This window comes from Anopheles darlingi, chromosome 2, assembly GCF_943734745.1.
Source record: "Anopheles darlingi chromosome 2, idAnoDarlMG_H_01, whole genome shotgun sequence".
Lineage (NCBI taxonomy): Eukaryota > Metazoa > Arthropoda > Insecta > Diptera > Culicidae > Anopheles > Anopheles darlingi.
In genome coordinates, this window is record NC_064874.1 from 90,745,571 (window position 1) to 90,761,901 (window position 16,331).

The 16,331-nt window shown below is 49.5% G+C and overlaps 1 protein-coding gene across 2 annotated transcripts; it reads left to right on the forward strand.

Annotated features, from left to right (window-relative positions):
- Window positions 1-265: 265 nt before the first annotated feature.
- On the forward strand, window positions 266-14,395 carry LOC125951382 (clavesin-2-like). Of its 2 annotated transcripts, XR_007468781.1 has the most exons (4): window positions 266-735; window positions 9,485-10,360; window positions 10,431-11,078; window positions 12,880-14,395. XR_007468781.1 is itself a non-coding variant. In XM_049680191.1 (3 exons), the coding sequence occupies exons 2-3, from the start codon at window positions 9,761-9,763 to the stop codon at window positions 10,971-10,973; spliced, it is 1,143 nt and encodes a 380-aa protein (XP_049536148.1). In that variant the 5' UTR covers window positions 266-735; window positions 9,485-9,760; the 3' UTR covers window positions 10,974-14,395. The 2 variants fall into 2 exon arrangements, 1 of the variants encoding a protein (XP_049536148.1); XM_049680191.1 differs by having other exon boundaries at window positions 10,431-14,395.
- Window positions 14,396-16,331: the final 1,936 nt, after the last annotated feature.

Sequence of the window (16,331 nt, forward strand, 5' to 3'; positions counted from 1 at the left end):
CGAAGTTTGACTGATCAGTCTTACAGTGCCGGAAATGACTTTCACACCCGCTCGCTTTAATCCTGGTTTTGATGTCCTTTTTGACCCTTTTTTGGCAAAATTTTGGACCCAGAAAGGACCCCTTGGCCTCCACGCACTACCAACAAACCCCTGGACCAGCTGGAGGATCTGGAAGGTCACAGAACCGACTCCACCGACCGACTCCGGGTTCGAAAGGCGTCTCTTCGCCCGCAAAAATCAAAAACCCGGTAACCGCCGACCGAGACGCACGTGTTACCTTGGTGTTCCATGTGATTCCGTTATTAAGTGGCCGGTCCGTTTAACATAAGATCGTACGGCTTCAAAGTGCTCCAACATCGGATACGAGGTGATGATTTCAGCCGGGTTTTCCAAACCACCAAAGTTGTGCAATTGTGAATAAAAGTGTGTTTGTTGTTTCCTGTGCCTTCTTTCCGGTAGAACCGGTTGTTAAATCGAATCTCGCGGGGTGCCCGGTACGTGATTTCCTCCAACCAGGGCGGGAAAACGGTTTGTGAAACGCCATTCAAAGTGCGCACGTTTGCCAGCACGAGCTGGTGACGTCGTCGGGAGTGTGTTGCAACAACTCCACCACCACCCACCCACCTACAACGCGTGGTTGTAATCGGTTTCGGGCACGTTGTACATCCCAACCTGGCGGCGGTTCGGTTGCATAAACTGTGGCGAGCCTCCCCATCCATCACCAAACATCGCCAGGTAATTACCAGAGCACCGGAGTGTGTTGGTTGGCTGGAAAATGTTATCTAAAGAGTCGGCGGAAAAGGGTGGAAATGAAACAAACAGAACAACCAACAATACCGCTGTGTGTCTAGTTTTTTGCTCAACGTGGAACCCCCTCGTACTGTGGACTGTGATGCCAAGTTGAAGTCTATCATCATCACACGCCCTATAGTAATAGTCTAAATAAGCTAGTCGTCCAGAAAACTGGTTGTAATTAGATAAATTTATCGGCATCCATCTAATGCGTCGGTTCTCGGCTTCGACCTCGACCTTCTCGTTTGGTGAAGGCAACAAGAGTAAAAAAATCAACGGAACGAACCAAAAACCACGCTCACAAACATTTGCTAGCGTGGATGTTTGTTCAGGTCCCCAGCCGCAAGAACCAGCTTTCAACGTGCACGCTCCACAGCCTCCACAGCATCATCATGATCATAGCGTGAAGGTGTGTGCGTGAAGTTGGAGCTAAAAGCAACCGCGGAATAATCTGCTCCACCGACCGCCGGATTGATCGGGCCATCGGGGAGAGATCGAGAACATGAAAGAACACCAACGCGGTGGACGATCCACCGCATGAAGGTTCCTTTCACGAGTTAGATTTCTAATTGGGCTTGGTACGCGGACCAAGAGGTGGAACAAAATTGGAAGAATCTTTGACTAAGTAAGGATGATGAAACGACGAACGAACGAACCAACGGACAAACTGACCGAAATTGATGCCCCCAAGCAGGACCGAGAAAACGACTCGCGGTACTCGGCTTGTTCTGGAATGTGTGTCCAACGGCCTTTGCCTCTTTGGTCGCCTCTTCGTCCGTTTAAAATGACCGAAAAGACGCGTTTCTTTCAACACTTTTTCCGAGAAAACCTACGACTCGTCACTACACGACCTCACGGATCCCAGAAGATAATGATTTCTAAATCATTTTGTCCCTCTGCCAAGTTGGCCTCGTGAGACTTCATGGCACCATCTGGGCGGCCGTTCCATCCTCCCCTCAACTCTGGCTAAATGTTAAATGGTTTGAGAATTGATTTTACTCCCGACGCCCTTCCGTGCGACACTGACACCGGCACGCGGCCGTCTTGTGGGCGCCACCTTTGCCTGGCGTCTGACCGATTTCCATAAGAATCCGATTGAGCTGGTGGTCGTGCTGGCACGCTTTACCGACCGGGGCTGGTAAATTGACCTATTTTATGTGCGCATCAGTCGTGTCAGCTCTTCCGCGTAACTACATTATAATACATGGTTGGAACAAAACAACGCGATTCCCTCCTCCACCCCCAGGGCGGTATTTTCCACGTCGTTGGATTCTCATCTCTTTGGTGGCTGGGCGTGCTGGGTCCCGAGGAAATCTGCATCGCAGCTGGACGACACACTGCGAGATGCAGTAATGTGATACCTTCGTCATGGTATCGCTTTTAATGATATCGCCATAATGAACCTGCTCGAGTGTTTGTAATCTGGGGCACATTCGCGCATAATGGGTACCCTTCCTCGCCTTTAATGAGATTAATTAAGAGGGATGCAAGAAGGACACGGGAATATGTAAACTACTCTCAGTGCTCGCCCGGTTTAAACGACCGATTGCTGGCTAGTTCCACTACTGGATAATGACTAGAGACGATGGATGGCCGATGTTTCCCCCCTCGAGGAAGCAGCAACCGGAGTTTGCGAAACCTTTGTTTTGTGCAAATGTCATCGTCGTAAATGGTGATAAATTCAGAAACTGCCGATGCGATGAGTCTTAGATTAAGGCTTCCCCCTTCTCTGCACAAGGTCAGGGTCAACCACCCTGCCCGAGGGCTCTATTATTTGCACCCTCTCGCCCCAGCAAGAGGAAGACCTTGACCATTTTAATGTTCAGCATAAAACGCCGCCGAATAACGATTCCCACCAAAAACTGCAGCCATGTTTGGGTTCTCAGGCATATCTTTTGTCGTATCCACATTTGGCTTCCGTTTCAGAGGTTGCACACAGCCAAGCCTTTTTGGGGGAGGTTTGGGGCCCCACTTTTTTTACGGAATGAGAGATTCGTGTGGAACTGATAGACATTTTGGTGTTGTTGTACTAAAGGAGTAATATTAATGTCCGTTGCGTCTCGTGGAGTGCTTTATGTGCCGTTGCTATGATCCATAGCACAAATCTCTATAGTTACGCTATGAAAATATTATGCCACAGACGTGCTGATGTATGCGTTTACGTCGCTGTGTCACACATGAGGCGCGAGCCGTCCTAGAGCAAACATCGATCGCTAAGATAGCTCGAACGACTCAAGACAATGGCATAGAACGTTGAGTGATTTTCATTTCACACTTCACTGCTCATCATGGAGCTACATGGCTATGCTGTTGTTGCTTAGCCTGGTGCTTCTTGTACAAGGCAACAAGGCAATTACCCTTGTGAGCCGCATAGCCCACCCAACTTCCCAAGGTAGAACCTTGGACCCAGCCGGTGAAGTGCAAATCGGAGGGAGGGCGATTAAAAGCTTCTAACTCGCAGATTCTCCTCGTCCGATCTGATCCGTAACGAATTCACGCGTTAGAACGCGCGAGAAGCCAAAGAACCGCCAGACTCCTCAGGCCATCCACCTGAGCGTGCAATTGCCATATACACACTCGATACTCGTGTGAGAACCACCGAGAACTCCGTCATGCTGACTTGCGGATTGGGCGCGCGCGATACCCGGTTCCTCCCGGGCGCACTGATCAAGGGTCGATCAAGACCATCAGCCAACGTCACGCGTAGTGTGTGGTTAGCTGTTCCAAGTGCTGTGCCTCGTTATCGAGTTACATATACATACAGCGCAGCGAACAATATCAACCATGACCAACTTGAGGGGGTGGGGTGGACTGATCATGATCAGTGTGTGCTGGTGATGCTGGTGATGTTGCAAACAAAGTTGCTCTCTCTCTTGTTTCCCCCAACCTGATCGTTCTCGCTATCGATCGGGGGCAGAATGTAGACTGCGAACATAGCTCTGCGTTCACGAAGAATGTTAATTCATTGCAAGGGTTCTATCGGGGGTGAGGGTAATTACACCACCATTGGCGCCGACCGGCCGAGAGAAGCCGGTTTAGCCGGTGAAGCAAAAGATTCGCCACTATCCAGCGTGTGCGGTTTGAACGACCTTGTTGATTCGTAGACGTCATGTTCGACTTTGCTGTTCGGCAGTAGAAATGAAAGGAACCTTTGTCACCGCTAACCTGCTTCTGTGGCTGACGATCTGTCTGTGGCCCGTCGGCGGTGATCTCTGCGCTCGGTGGCGCTCAGAATCTGTAAGGTTTCACATCGCTCGCTCCGGTGTCCGCCGTTATTGCACCTACCTACGCACCGCAGACACTCGTCGTTCGGTGCACGATGCTGTGTCACCTTGAGACTGATCATGAGCGAGCAAAATGCGTCGAGGCGAGGCTGGCTAGAGAGTAGCCCGCAGATCGCAGATCCACGATCGCGTCTTTGTTCGACTCAACACGGGCGTAGTATGAGCCATGTTTGACCTTCACCATCTGTGAGGCCGATGAAATGAATCATCGCATTACGTTTTCTCATGATTGTCTATGGACCGCACGGTCGTCATAGCAATAGGCCATGTGCGGTACGGAGTTGAGAATGAAAATGTTCTCGTTCCATCCGAGCAATCTGATCAATCGTTAGAGGCGGACCTGGGGCTGATGATTATGATGCTGTAAGCCATCTCGACGCCACTTAGGGACATTTGTTCATTTGTGGAGTTCAGTGTATCTTTATTAGGCTTGCTGCTAATCACTCCATCTACGGAGCAACGCAGTTGTCAGTCTCATAGAGGCACACATTAGCCCACGATCCCACGATTAACGATCGACGATCGAGTTCCACTCGATATAGACGACTTAAAGGTGCTTGACTGAGGCTGCTCCCAGCCCTGTTGTGCCCTGTCGTGGTCGAAAGGATCGTGAAAATATGTCGGTAATCTACCTACACGATCGATCGATCGGTCCGGCTCTGTCGTGGGTGCCTCGTCGCGATAAGCATGAGCCCGGGGAGAGAGAGCTTCAACTTCCTACACAATCCGAAAGTGCCCAAGACACTTTGCGTTCACGTACGAAATGGACTGCAAGATCGTCTGCATCTCGATCGTAGCAAAGTAACGTGTGGGCTGGATATCACCTGCCACGACGACGATATGAAAATGGCGTATTTTATTGCCCTCCCGTGTGGGGCCTCCATCGGCATCGATTCGATCGACGCACCACCGGCGAGGAGCAGAACATCGTGCATACTGATCGCGCGCTACCCAATCACATTCCACCGCGCGATGAACAACTAGAACAAACGCGTACAAAGCAGTAGTTCAGCGCAGGGTCTCGCTCACCGCGACACCGGTTTCTCGGCGGCGACCGGCTACGACCCGGTGCGTAAGGTGCCGGGTGTCGTCCGCGACAAACCGGCACCCGATCTTGATTAGAATCGGTGTACATAAATTGCCGGTGGCGTCGTTGTGCCCAGCAGGTGCACAATCATTCACTTGCTCGCTGGCCTGTGCATGGTCGTGTTGTGCACCGACGCTGGCGACAGACAGTTACGCCACTTGGTGACGGTTCCCTCCACGGTCGGATCGCGGCATTCTTACGATAATTTCCAGCTCTAGCAGCAGCAGCAGCAGCAGCAGGGTGGTCAGAATATTTTTTCTGTCTTTGTGCGCGATTAACCGGTTTACCGACATCGAAGATTACGAGGACAACGAGGATGGGGCGTCAATTAGTGTATGTATGAAACGCCAGGCGTAAGGGATTTGATATTCACTGAACTTTGGCCAGCGGAACGCTGCTGTGTGGGGTAGTATTTATCGAGTACCGAGGCGACACCGAGGCGTGTCTAGTTGCGCCGATAAATCCAAGTCACAGGAAGGTAGTCACGCTTTGGTATCTGAAACACGTAGCCCTCCCGTTGTTACGTACACGCATACCGAGAACGTCTAATCTTATCAGTTGTTTGATAAAAATTGAATAAAAAACCCCCCTTCCGATATCGATTCTCGCTTTTCGTTGGAGAAAGTGGTTCCCTTCCGTGGGGAATGGTGGAAGTTACGTGCGGTCCAGGGTGTGTTGTGCATCTAAAGGAAGCATTTTGAAACCCATTACAGGTGGAGATGGGTACGGGTTGCAAATGCCCGCTTTTGATTGCCACACTTTACCAAACAGTAGTTCAATCAACCGATAGTATCGATCATCATCGATCTTTCGGATATCCCTTTTCGCAATTCGCATTCATCAATACACATAATGAGACGTTACGCGGTTTACATAAAGTTATGGTGATGCACTTCCGGTAGGGTGAGAGAGAGAGGGCACGCCTTTATCTTGACCGATGGGGACGAATGGGGACGCGAGTACAGCCATCACCATGGGGAACGATCGAGCAGGTCTGGATTTTCACTTCCAAAGCAAACCGTCAAATCGATTTGTCAAAGTTCGTTTAGCTCGTTTGCCTGTTCGCCGAGGCGTTGCCGTTGGATTGGACGCGTTGCACGTGCGCCGCTAGAAAGCAACGTGGTAACATGGGCACCGGAATTAGGTAGCTCGGCGTTGTGCACTCATTTCTTAACACGTTTACCACCAAACCTAATACCATTGTATAGACGAAACCACAAGGAATTAGCTTCAATGTGTCAATCGGCTTGAAAATTGTGGACCGCGTCGACACAAATGCTTAAGCTTCCCATAAATCACTGAAAACCTCCACCGAAATGAGAGAACAGATTAAAATTTGGGCTTTTCAGGCCTTGCGCTGGCCAGAAGTGCATCAGCGGCGGTCGAGTTATAGGAAAAGCCTCAGCCAACAACGGGCCAGTGGTGACAAATAGCAAATAGCATGGCACATAACTTTCTGTTATTGCTATGACCTATTTGTAAAGGGAAAGGGGAGGATGACCGGCCTCAAAAAAAATGGGAACTCATACACAGACACCGCGCAACTACTAGTCTGACAATGGGATGGCGATTTAAATGGAATAACACGCACAACAATGTGAGTCGATGTTTCGGGAGGTTCGGTTTGCGACATTTTCGAAGGTCTGGCACACGAGAGCACCCATTTGGGGTGCGTAATTCATACCCAAAAATGGTTGGCACAATGCCGAATCGCCCTCTAGCTCGCGGTGGTGGCTACAGCTCTATGCTACTCGTTTGGGTGTTGGTTTTGGAGCTGCTGCTGCAACGTGATCCGGTTTATCCCAGGAATGGCCACTGCTGCTCGAAGTCTGCACGATGCCTCACATGCTAATCGATGTCGTTGGCGAGTTAAACGTATTAAGATTTAATGTTTTTTTTTTCCTAAAATCAAACACAAAGACGCGTGGTACACATACGGAAGCACATGCTGGATGCGTCACGAAGAAGCGCTGGGGCCATATTTGAACCAATCCAAATCGTCATAATAATAATGATCACTAAAAGGATGGGCCATATTTTTAGTTCCATAATAAATGTAGCTCCGGTCCATGTGTGTGGTCCATTTAGTTTAGTGCGCTCCACTGCTCTGCTCTGCTAATGTGTCCTCCCTTCCCTCCATATAATAAATGTGCATTCAAGTACACCCTGAAGCGAACCATGGGCGCCAATGGCCATTGACGATTGACAACCGCATAAAGTGAGCGAGTGGGGTAGTTTCACATTGTGCGCTGCACTGCTGGTGCTAGTTTCCATATATGAAAAGCAATTTCTGGTTCACCATCGGAACCTGGGGCACGGGGCGGGGGGACCTGCTGTCGCTTTTGCACATCGAGTGCCATCCAACCACCGGCCGTGATTCATTGCATGGAACGGGCCACAACAAGTTCCTCGTCCGTTGCGCGCCGTTTGTAAACATGTATGGAAGCGAACGCAACGCGCTGCTGTCGCGCTGACTCATCCACAATCGGCTGGACATGTGGAAGCTCCCGGTTCCATAACCGGTTCGTAGACTGTGGCACTTTCTAACGTCGTCGACGGGCTTATCTTGGTAAGGAGACGAACGAGGTTTTAGCCTTAGTGGCTGTGGTGGCCTTAGTGGAACAATTAAAATACAGTCAAAATGCAAATTTGGTGCATGAGTCTCCAGGTGTCCGTGGGATTCTGCACAATCTTCACATCGGGTTAAATATCACTCTCCTCGAGAAGGCGTGAGGGGGAATTGTTTTAACGAGAATGTCGCGCGAGCGATAAATAAGGTGTAAAACCAAAGGCGATGATCTCATTTGCTGCTCGGTGACACACACACCTGTGTGGAGATGGAGTTGAACACAGAACCCACCATCTGCATCACTCACCCTTCTAGTCATTCTTCTCTTTTGGATCCCGAAAAGCCCAGGATTATTCGCCAAATGTGGACATTCAGCCGAAGGGGTTCTAATACTTGGTTCTTGCCATGGTTTCCAAATAGATTATACTTATAGAAAGAGAACCTTGAAATGCAAGGCCTCCTAATGAACACTAACAATAAAAAAAAACCAATAGACCAATTAACGGCCGAAAAGCAAACCTTGATTAGCATGATTTTTTTTTAAAGAACCACGGCAAGGCAGGAATATTTAAAATATTGCGAAATATCGATCAAACTTTGCAGCATTGGCTGGACCACGGAACGTGCCGCGTTTGAGGTGGGACACCGCTGCGAAATCTGCCTGTTCACAATTCCTTACAAAACTCATTAACCACTATCCGTTGTTTTGCGTCAACCATTTATTGGCAGCCTCATTGCGCCCGCTTAGGACATCCAATAAACTTCTGCAGTAAAATATAACATCATCCCGTGGTCCGGTGTCTCCGAGAAATAGGGTTTAGCGGGGGAGGGGAAGGGGGCAAACCTATTCAATTGTTTTTTGCTTGCTTCATTAACTTTCAGCACGGACATCTGCAGTGTTGCGATGCGACAGTGTGCTGGTAGCTCGGTGTAGTTTACCATGTACAATGGCTAGTAGACTGCAATATGAAATGTGGTTTCGCCATCATCCATCCATCCATCGATCTGAGTGCACTGCAGCTTGCCACCTCTCTAAACATACATTACGTGCACCAAAACCAATTTGAGCAAACCTAATTGAGCAGATTTTTCCATTACCGATTTCCCATTTTAATGCATCGAATGAGTGGGGTACTCCATGAGGAAGGGAATCATGACTTGGCTTAAAGTTAACCACAATCCACCACCGAGTCTAGGGTCGGCAAAGCTACCCCTCCCATGTGACAATATGCAACGGAGCAATAGAAATAGATTTTTTACAATCGTGCTAGTGCCACCACCTTCATCACCGTTGCCTCGCAACCAATCATGATTACCTCAATGCAACATAGCCTCCTGGTGCAGTTTTCTTTTAACACCGAGCAAAACAATATGAACCGGGTGGGGTAACCGTTTTCCTGCGATATTTTTATTTGCCACACGGCGAACAACTTGTTGCCCTGTGATAACTTCGGTTTGAAGCACAAGGCAAGCGTGCTTCACTTGCTAGCGAATGCGTTATCTTCTTTGACGTGTTTTCCAGTCCAATAAACATAACTTCCGGTGTCGCCGGTTTCGTCGAAATGCGAATTGTGTAATGCTTATGGTGTCTGGGTGAATAATCGACTAACCACGCACGTTTTCGTTGCAAATCGTTAAGTCTTTCCGATAAACTCAGCAATAACGCTCAAGATGTCACGATGTTTGCTACATGATTCGTCCATTTATCGTGTAGAATAATCTTATCGATGTTATCTTTTTTTTCTATTCCAGAAATTGATCGTGAGTGGTGACTGTTAGAGATGGTGGATTTGGTCGAGTGGTCGAGAACGTAGAGAAACAGTGTGCTGTCCCCGATATGTGCCAAAGAAGAAGGTGGCGAGTGATAAACGTTGCTCGAGCGTGGCCATCGGCTTGATTGAAGTGGAGAAACGGAACAGATTCTAGCGACGGGAGAAGAAGTGATCTAGAACAAAAGCAACCTAGGACGTGGCTGGACGGTTTCGCATATTAAGTTTCCCGAGACACACGATCCCCACGATACCAACCATGTCGGATATCTGTGACTTTGAGTGGTCCAACAATCGGTACCGCCACAATCTGACCATATCGGAGCTGAAGATGGGATTCAATCGGAACGAACCGACCGATCGTAGCCGCGCACTGATCGCACTGAAGGAGCTGATCGGAGCGAGCCGAGATTATGCGCTCAAGGACAAATCCTGCTTCCAGGATGACGAGTTTCTGTTTCGCTTCCTGTACGCCCGCAAATTCAACGTTAACGAGGCGTTCCAGCTGATCATCAACTACCACGCGTACCGACAGCGCAATGCGGTACTGCTGCAGCGTTTGTCCGTGCTGGACGAGACGATACAGATTGCGCTCCGGGATGGGTTCCCGGGTGTGTTGCCGAATCGTGATCGCCGGGGCCGCAAGGTGCTGGTGTTCTTTACCGCCAACTGGGATTACGCGTCCTACTCTCTAGTCACGGTGTACCGGGCGATGCTGCTGACGATCGAGAAGCTGCTCGAGGATAAACAGAACCAGGCCAACGGTTTCATTGCCATCGTCGATTGGACCAACTTTACGTTCCGCCAGTCCTCGAACCTGAACCCGAAAGTGCTCAAACTGATGATTGAGGGACTACAGGTGAGTTGCAAGTTCTCGGCGGGCAATCGTGAGCGTGATCTGATGAAGCCGGGTTTACTCTCTTCGACAGGATTGCTTCCCGGTCAGGTTCAAGGCGATTCACTTCATCGGTCAACCCTGGTACGTCGAGGCGGCCCTAGCCGTCATTCGGCCATTCTTGAAGGAGAAAACACGCGATCGGATAAAGCTGCACGGCAGCAATCTGTCCACGCTACACGATTGTGTCGCACGCGACATCCTTCCGACCGAGCTCGGTGGCGAAGGGCCAACGTTTAACCCGCTCAACTGGTACCACGAGCTCCTCGAATCGAGTCAAACCGTCACCAAACCGGCCCCATCGTACTGCCTAAGCCAGCCACAAATCTATACCAAAACGCCAGCCCAGTTTGTGCCCGGGGTCGGGGAGCACCGGAAAGGCGATCTGTCCCCGGGGCACCCCTCACCGTCACCATCACCACCCTCCTCACTCTCATCGTCACACGGTACCGAGTTTCTGAAAGCGGCCACCAAAGCGGCCGCGGTTAAAATCGGTGTCCTAACAGCGAAGGCAAACGATCCGGCCACCAACACGCTGCTCGGTGTAACGACCGGTGCCGGGGGATGCGATTTGTGACGCACAACACCACGGATCGGGGCGCCGGCAAAGGACTGGATCGTTTCAGTGGCCACCAACAACGGCGGCGGTCACCAGCACTGCGCGATGATGATCTCATATCAGGTACGGCAACATTCATGGTGGTAAATCGCTCTCTTCCTCGGCGATCGGTGATCCCTAATGGAGGCTGACAAATCGGTAGCTCCAATAGGGCTCCCCGGGCAGGTTGAAACGGTGACGCACAGGGTTTGAGAAAGTTGCTAGCTAAGGCGGTTACGCGAAAGAAAGGGAGTGAAATCGTTCTTCCTAAAGCTTAAGCCGTTAGGACGGTTAGCGTTAATCCATTCCATTACATTCGCAAGATAAGACATGACATGCCCCTTAACCCATCATCACCATCTTCTGCTGGAAGATAGGCTTCTTTACTACAACCTCCATCGTTTAATGGCGCACAAACTACCCTTTCCAGCTCTTGGGGAGGGACCTTGGATCCGTTGGGTCAAGGTTGTGAGCGACAATGTGATGGGCAGGCATGCTTCCGGATCCAGTTCGCCTTCTACGATCATGACACGATCCTTGTATTTCTTCTCGAATGGTAGACGGTGTACTTCTTCGCCAGGTGGCCGCTGGTCGAATGGAAATAGTCCAGCCCCATGTGCTGATTGTCGGTAGTTCCTTTTTCGTGTCAACGTTTGTTGTTGGTTACCGACGACGACGATGACGACGACGCGTCGAGTCACAACATGGCAATGGCGCATGGCGATCGAGCCACGATCATTGCGGTCAGTAATGTGACACCGTTGCATTTGCGGTCGATACCCATGTTTGGTTGGACGGAGAAAGGCCACTATAAGCTGAGGGCGCCGCCAGATCATGAACACCACCCGTCTGCTGCTTCATGGCCAACTTGACTTACTTTCGACAGGTGTGTGCGCACTGCTGAGGCACCACGAAAGGGGAGTTTGCTGGGAATATAAGGGTTCGATAAAATGAGAAGCATTTTTTGGGCAGCATTGTGAAGCTTCAGAATATGAAACAGTTTTCAAAAGATTTCAAGCTACTTGGCTAAGCGTGATAATAGATTTTAAACCCACCTACTTCACTTTATTGGGAATAAAATGTTCAACTTCCTTCGGCTTGGCAGTTTCGCTTACTTTGATAAATTTTCTTTCAACCTACAGTCAGTCTCAACACACGATAACGCACCACCGGCAACCACAAACACTCGAATAGGGGTCTAGGGACTAGGTTTCATGCATATTTTACTGCGCGTCCGGTAGAGACCCCAGCCAGAGTGGATTGTACCCCGGTTATACATATGCTCCACAACCACATCAACCCCCCCATATTATTGCATGAACTTTGCGGTCCAGCACGACACAACGGCTTCTACACATGCATGTGCTGCCACCCTCTTCGCCATTCAACCCATTGAGCAGGTGGCGCCATTGAACACTGCTTGGCATGTCCCTTACACAAACGAACCATCGTTAAGCGACTACTACATGCACGCACTCACAACACACACTGCGGGCACCTTGATTGCGGATAATCGATCGATCGACGTCGTCGTCGTCGTTGTTGTCGCCGGTAGTCGTGGCTCGATTCCTGTCGACGCATTTTCCCCTCACAGACATACACACAAAAGAAAGAAGGATAGCAGGAAGAGTAATGGCAGCAATTATGCCAGCAAAAGGGTGTGGATATTAATTTCCATTCGAACGGGAACGTCCAAATATCCCTGATTGCAGTTGCACGGCCAGTAGCGCATAACAGTTTCGTTTGCCCAGAAGGTTGCAAACTTATGTAAAGAGATCTTTAATTATTTCATGATCACCGAACAGTTCAGCAGCAAATCCTCGCTTAGTGCCTTCCATCTTTTTCCTGTGTTCACGTTTTTAATGTTCAGTGTTCTCCTCTCGAGGAGCCTCACATCTCTTGGCCGGACTACCTTGGCATGCTTTACGATGCTGCATTTAATTGCATCCCGTGCAACGATAATTATGGACCACGGAGACTCTGCGGAACCAGCACACATACACTCGCAGAGCTGGCGGTACCACTCTTCCCTTTCCAATGGCCAGAGTTCGCCGAGGTTGATGTGACACTTTTCCACCTCAGTTCCTGGAGGCGGCAGCATTCGACGGTTGGTACCATCCATTCGCTACTTTGTATTGCACGTATCCACCGAGCATTGGCACTCGGTGTGGACACGGCAACCACGGCCACTATCGAAGATCTGGAAGTTGTACAGCAAGTATCGTTTTATAGATCAGAGGGAAATCATTACTATCTTTCATCACAAACTTCATTCAACAACAACTCATCGAGAGGGTAAGACTTGTACGATGGTGATATTTAGAATCTAATGGCAACAAAAACACCAATCAACGTGAGGCCCATCATCGAACATACCTTATTATCGAGATCGATAAACTAATATGCACGAGACGAAACATACCTTTACTCTATCGAAGCAGCTTTAAGCCATTAGTTTATGCGCCAATATCATGAATCACACAAACAAAGGGTGAGCATGTGGAATGATGCATGATTTACTAAAGCACAACGGAGCATATTCAAGGCAATGGAATGAGCACAGAGAGTGTAAGTGCAATGAAATTGCATTACGGTCCTAGATAGATTGTACAGAAACTAAACGGAATCCAAATCTGAGAACAGAAAGAGAGCAACGCGATGGGAAGGGATTAGTAATAACGACGGCAAACAAAAAATTCCCTCCCATTCCAAAAGAATATTGATGCCTTAGCAGCAGATTGAGATAACGGAGATATTGTGCATGAGCGGGGAAAGCGGAAACAAGAAGATTTCCTCTAATGTTAAGCACCTAGGTTAAGGATATTCATGATATTAGTTAGTTCTTGCTCCTTTCGCTCGCTTGCGGCTCGTTGCTCGTAAAAACTAACAGTAAATCCGACCAGGACTGGGACCAGGTTATTGGCATGACTCGTAAGCGCGACTGCGTGTGTGGGAAGTGTGCAAAAGCGTTTTCTGCTTTTAAATCAACAGTGAGTTTTGTGCCTTTTTCCGTCACATCCACCTAAACGCACTCGTGCGTGCACGCCGGCGGGGTGGCGCTTTTCGATTTGCGATGAAGCATGCGTGTTGTGTGGAAGGATTTCGAGGAAGGAGGAGGAGGTGAGTTCTGTATAAATTGTGAAACCACTCGAAATGCGCTGGAAGGAAAACGTGTGTGAAAGAGGGGCGATCGTTTAAAATGCATTTGTAAAATAATTCTACCGAAAAATAAAGCAAAATTTAAGCAGAAAAGACGACGCTGTCGATAGTAACTGTTTCACCTGGATCGTGTTTTATTCATCGACCCCACCGCCTCCATCCCAACCCACCGTAATCCGAGGCTGTTTTCTGTGCAGAAAACAACAAGAAGAAAGAAAAATCGGACAAAGACTCAATAAAACACCGAGATGGCTTGGGTGACGTTCGCAGTAACTGCGAGTAGGCCGTTCACCTTTTCGGAAGTGATTCATCCATCGCGCTGCATCGCCGACTACGATCAGAATCTTGGTTCCTGCGATCATCGTTCCTCCTACTGGGCTACTCGATCTCCATCGCTTTCTGCGCTGCAGATTGGGATCGTCTCGGGATGTGTTTGCCTCCTCCCCCACGATTCGAGATGTGATCACCCACCTCTTGCTGTAATAGCGCGCGCGCAGAGGCGACGATTCCCTTGGCTGGCACCCTTGACTAAATGAGTCATCCGACAGGAGGCGTAAGTGCAGTGTGTGCCATTTTGAAATTTATTTTCTTTTCTTTTTTCTAGCATGACGCCCGTTGACCATTCCCATGGAAAAAGAGTAACGCAATTTTTTAAATGTTTCTTTTTTCTTTTATTCACACTTAACTGGAGCAACGGCTTTACCTATTAAGCTGCCGATCAACGTCCGGAACTGAGGGAACGAAATGATTAATTAAACGAAAATCCGTGGTGTAAACCCTGAGCAATGGTTTGCACAAAGGCGGAATTTTCCCGCAAAACAAGACAAAAGGTAGTGCGAACCAAATCCCACATGTGCGCAACGAAACAGATCGAAACGGATTGGGCAAGATAATGTGAAGCAATGAAGAGGCGCAGTTTGATGAATGAAATGGCACTCGAATCACGTTCATGGTAGCGGCTATCTATTGTAAAAGATCATTCTAACCGAATCCCAACAAGCGCACCAGCCTGAACGACGCAGAATCAAACAACCAGACTAAACGAACAAAAGACTGCAAGCGACGAACCCCTCCTTATAACGTGGGATGGTGATTATGTTTTGATTCTTAATTCTTCCAGCGCGCGCACGCTCGCGGTACAAGGTAAGTGAGTTTGAAGGAAGCACTTTTCTCACCTTCGGCCAGCAAATTCCAGCCAGCGCTGATGCGATCGCTGCGCACCCCACGATGCGATCGTGGCTCATTCAAACCGAACGGGGCTCAAGATCAACGTGATCGAACCATATCCGGTTCCAGCAGCACCTACAGCAGAACGGCCTTTCACTTTAACTTCTTTCTCTCGCTAGCAGCATGTTTCGCAAGCGCTGGCTGTAGTCATAATTCTTTGGCCGGTTGGTTTGCGTGTGGGTATCCTTGACAACTGGAAAGCAGTGCCGCGCAAGACTGAGGCCTGCTCTGCTCTGCAAAGGCTGCGCGCATCTGAGAACGAAATCAACCGAAAAGAGGCGACGGTGCGCCGTCGGCCACACCATCGGAAAGTACCGTGCTGACCTGTTTTTCGACCCGGCACCCCTGGGCCGGCACATCGCCAGGTTTCCCTTTTTTTCTGCCCTCTTCTTCCTTGTTTGTCGTGTGCGCGCGAGTTGGCGAGGCCGTGGCCCCCGGGGAAACGGTGACGGGATTGGGTGTGATCGCCGTTTTTTTCTCCCCCTTCATCTTCTTGCTCTTTTTCTTCTGCTTTTGTCTCTATTTTCGCTTCACCTCTTTTGCCGTTTTGCTACCATTTTAGCCGACCAGCGACCGCGACCCAAGGCAACCAAGCTGGGCGTGTTGCCTTATTGCTGGTAACGTAACGTTTGCGCTCAATTCGCGCGCGCGAACCACGTACCATCTGTCGTTGCGTGGCGGCTCCTGGTTTGGCTTGGCCACCATTTTCATCGGTGGAGCACAAGAAGAAGCACAGGAAAGATCGCGAGAAGAGCGCACCAGAGGAGCTGGCAGCATGAGTATCATCAACATAATTCACAATGAGCACAGAAACAAAGCGAATGAAGTGCTCGGGCGCACACTTATGCTGCGAACCGAGCCGTACGCATGTGTTGGCCACGTAACGCAATGCACGCACAGAGAGTTCCGACCGATCGGTGTGGTGTACTCCGGGTAGGTTTCTGTCCATTA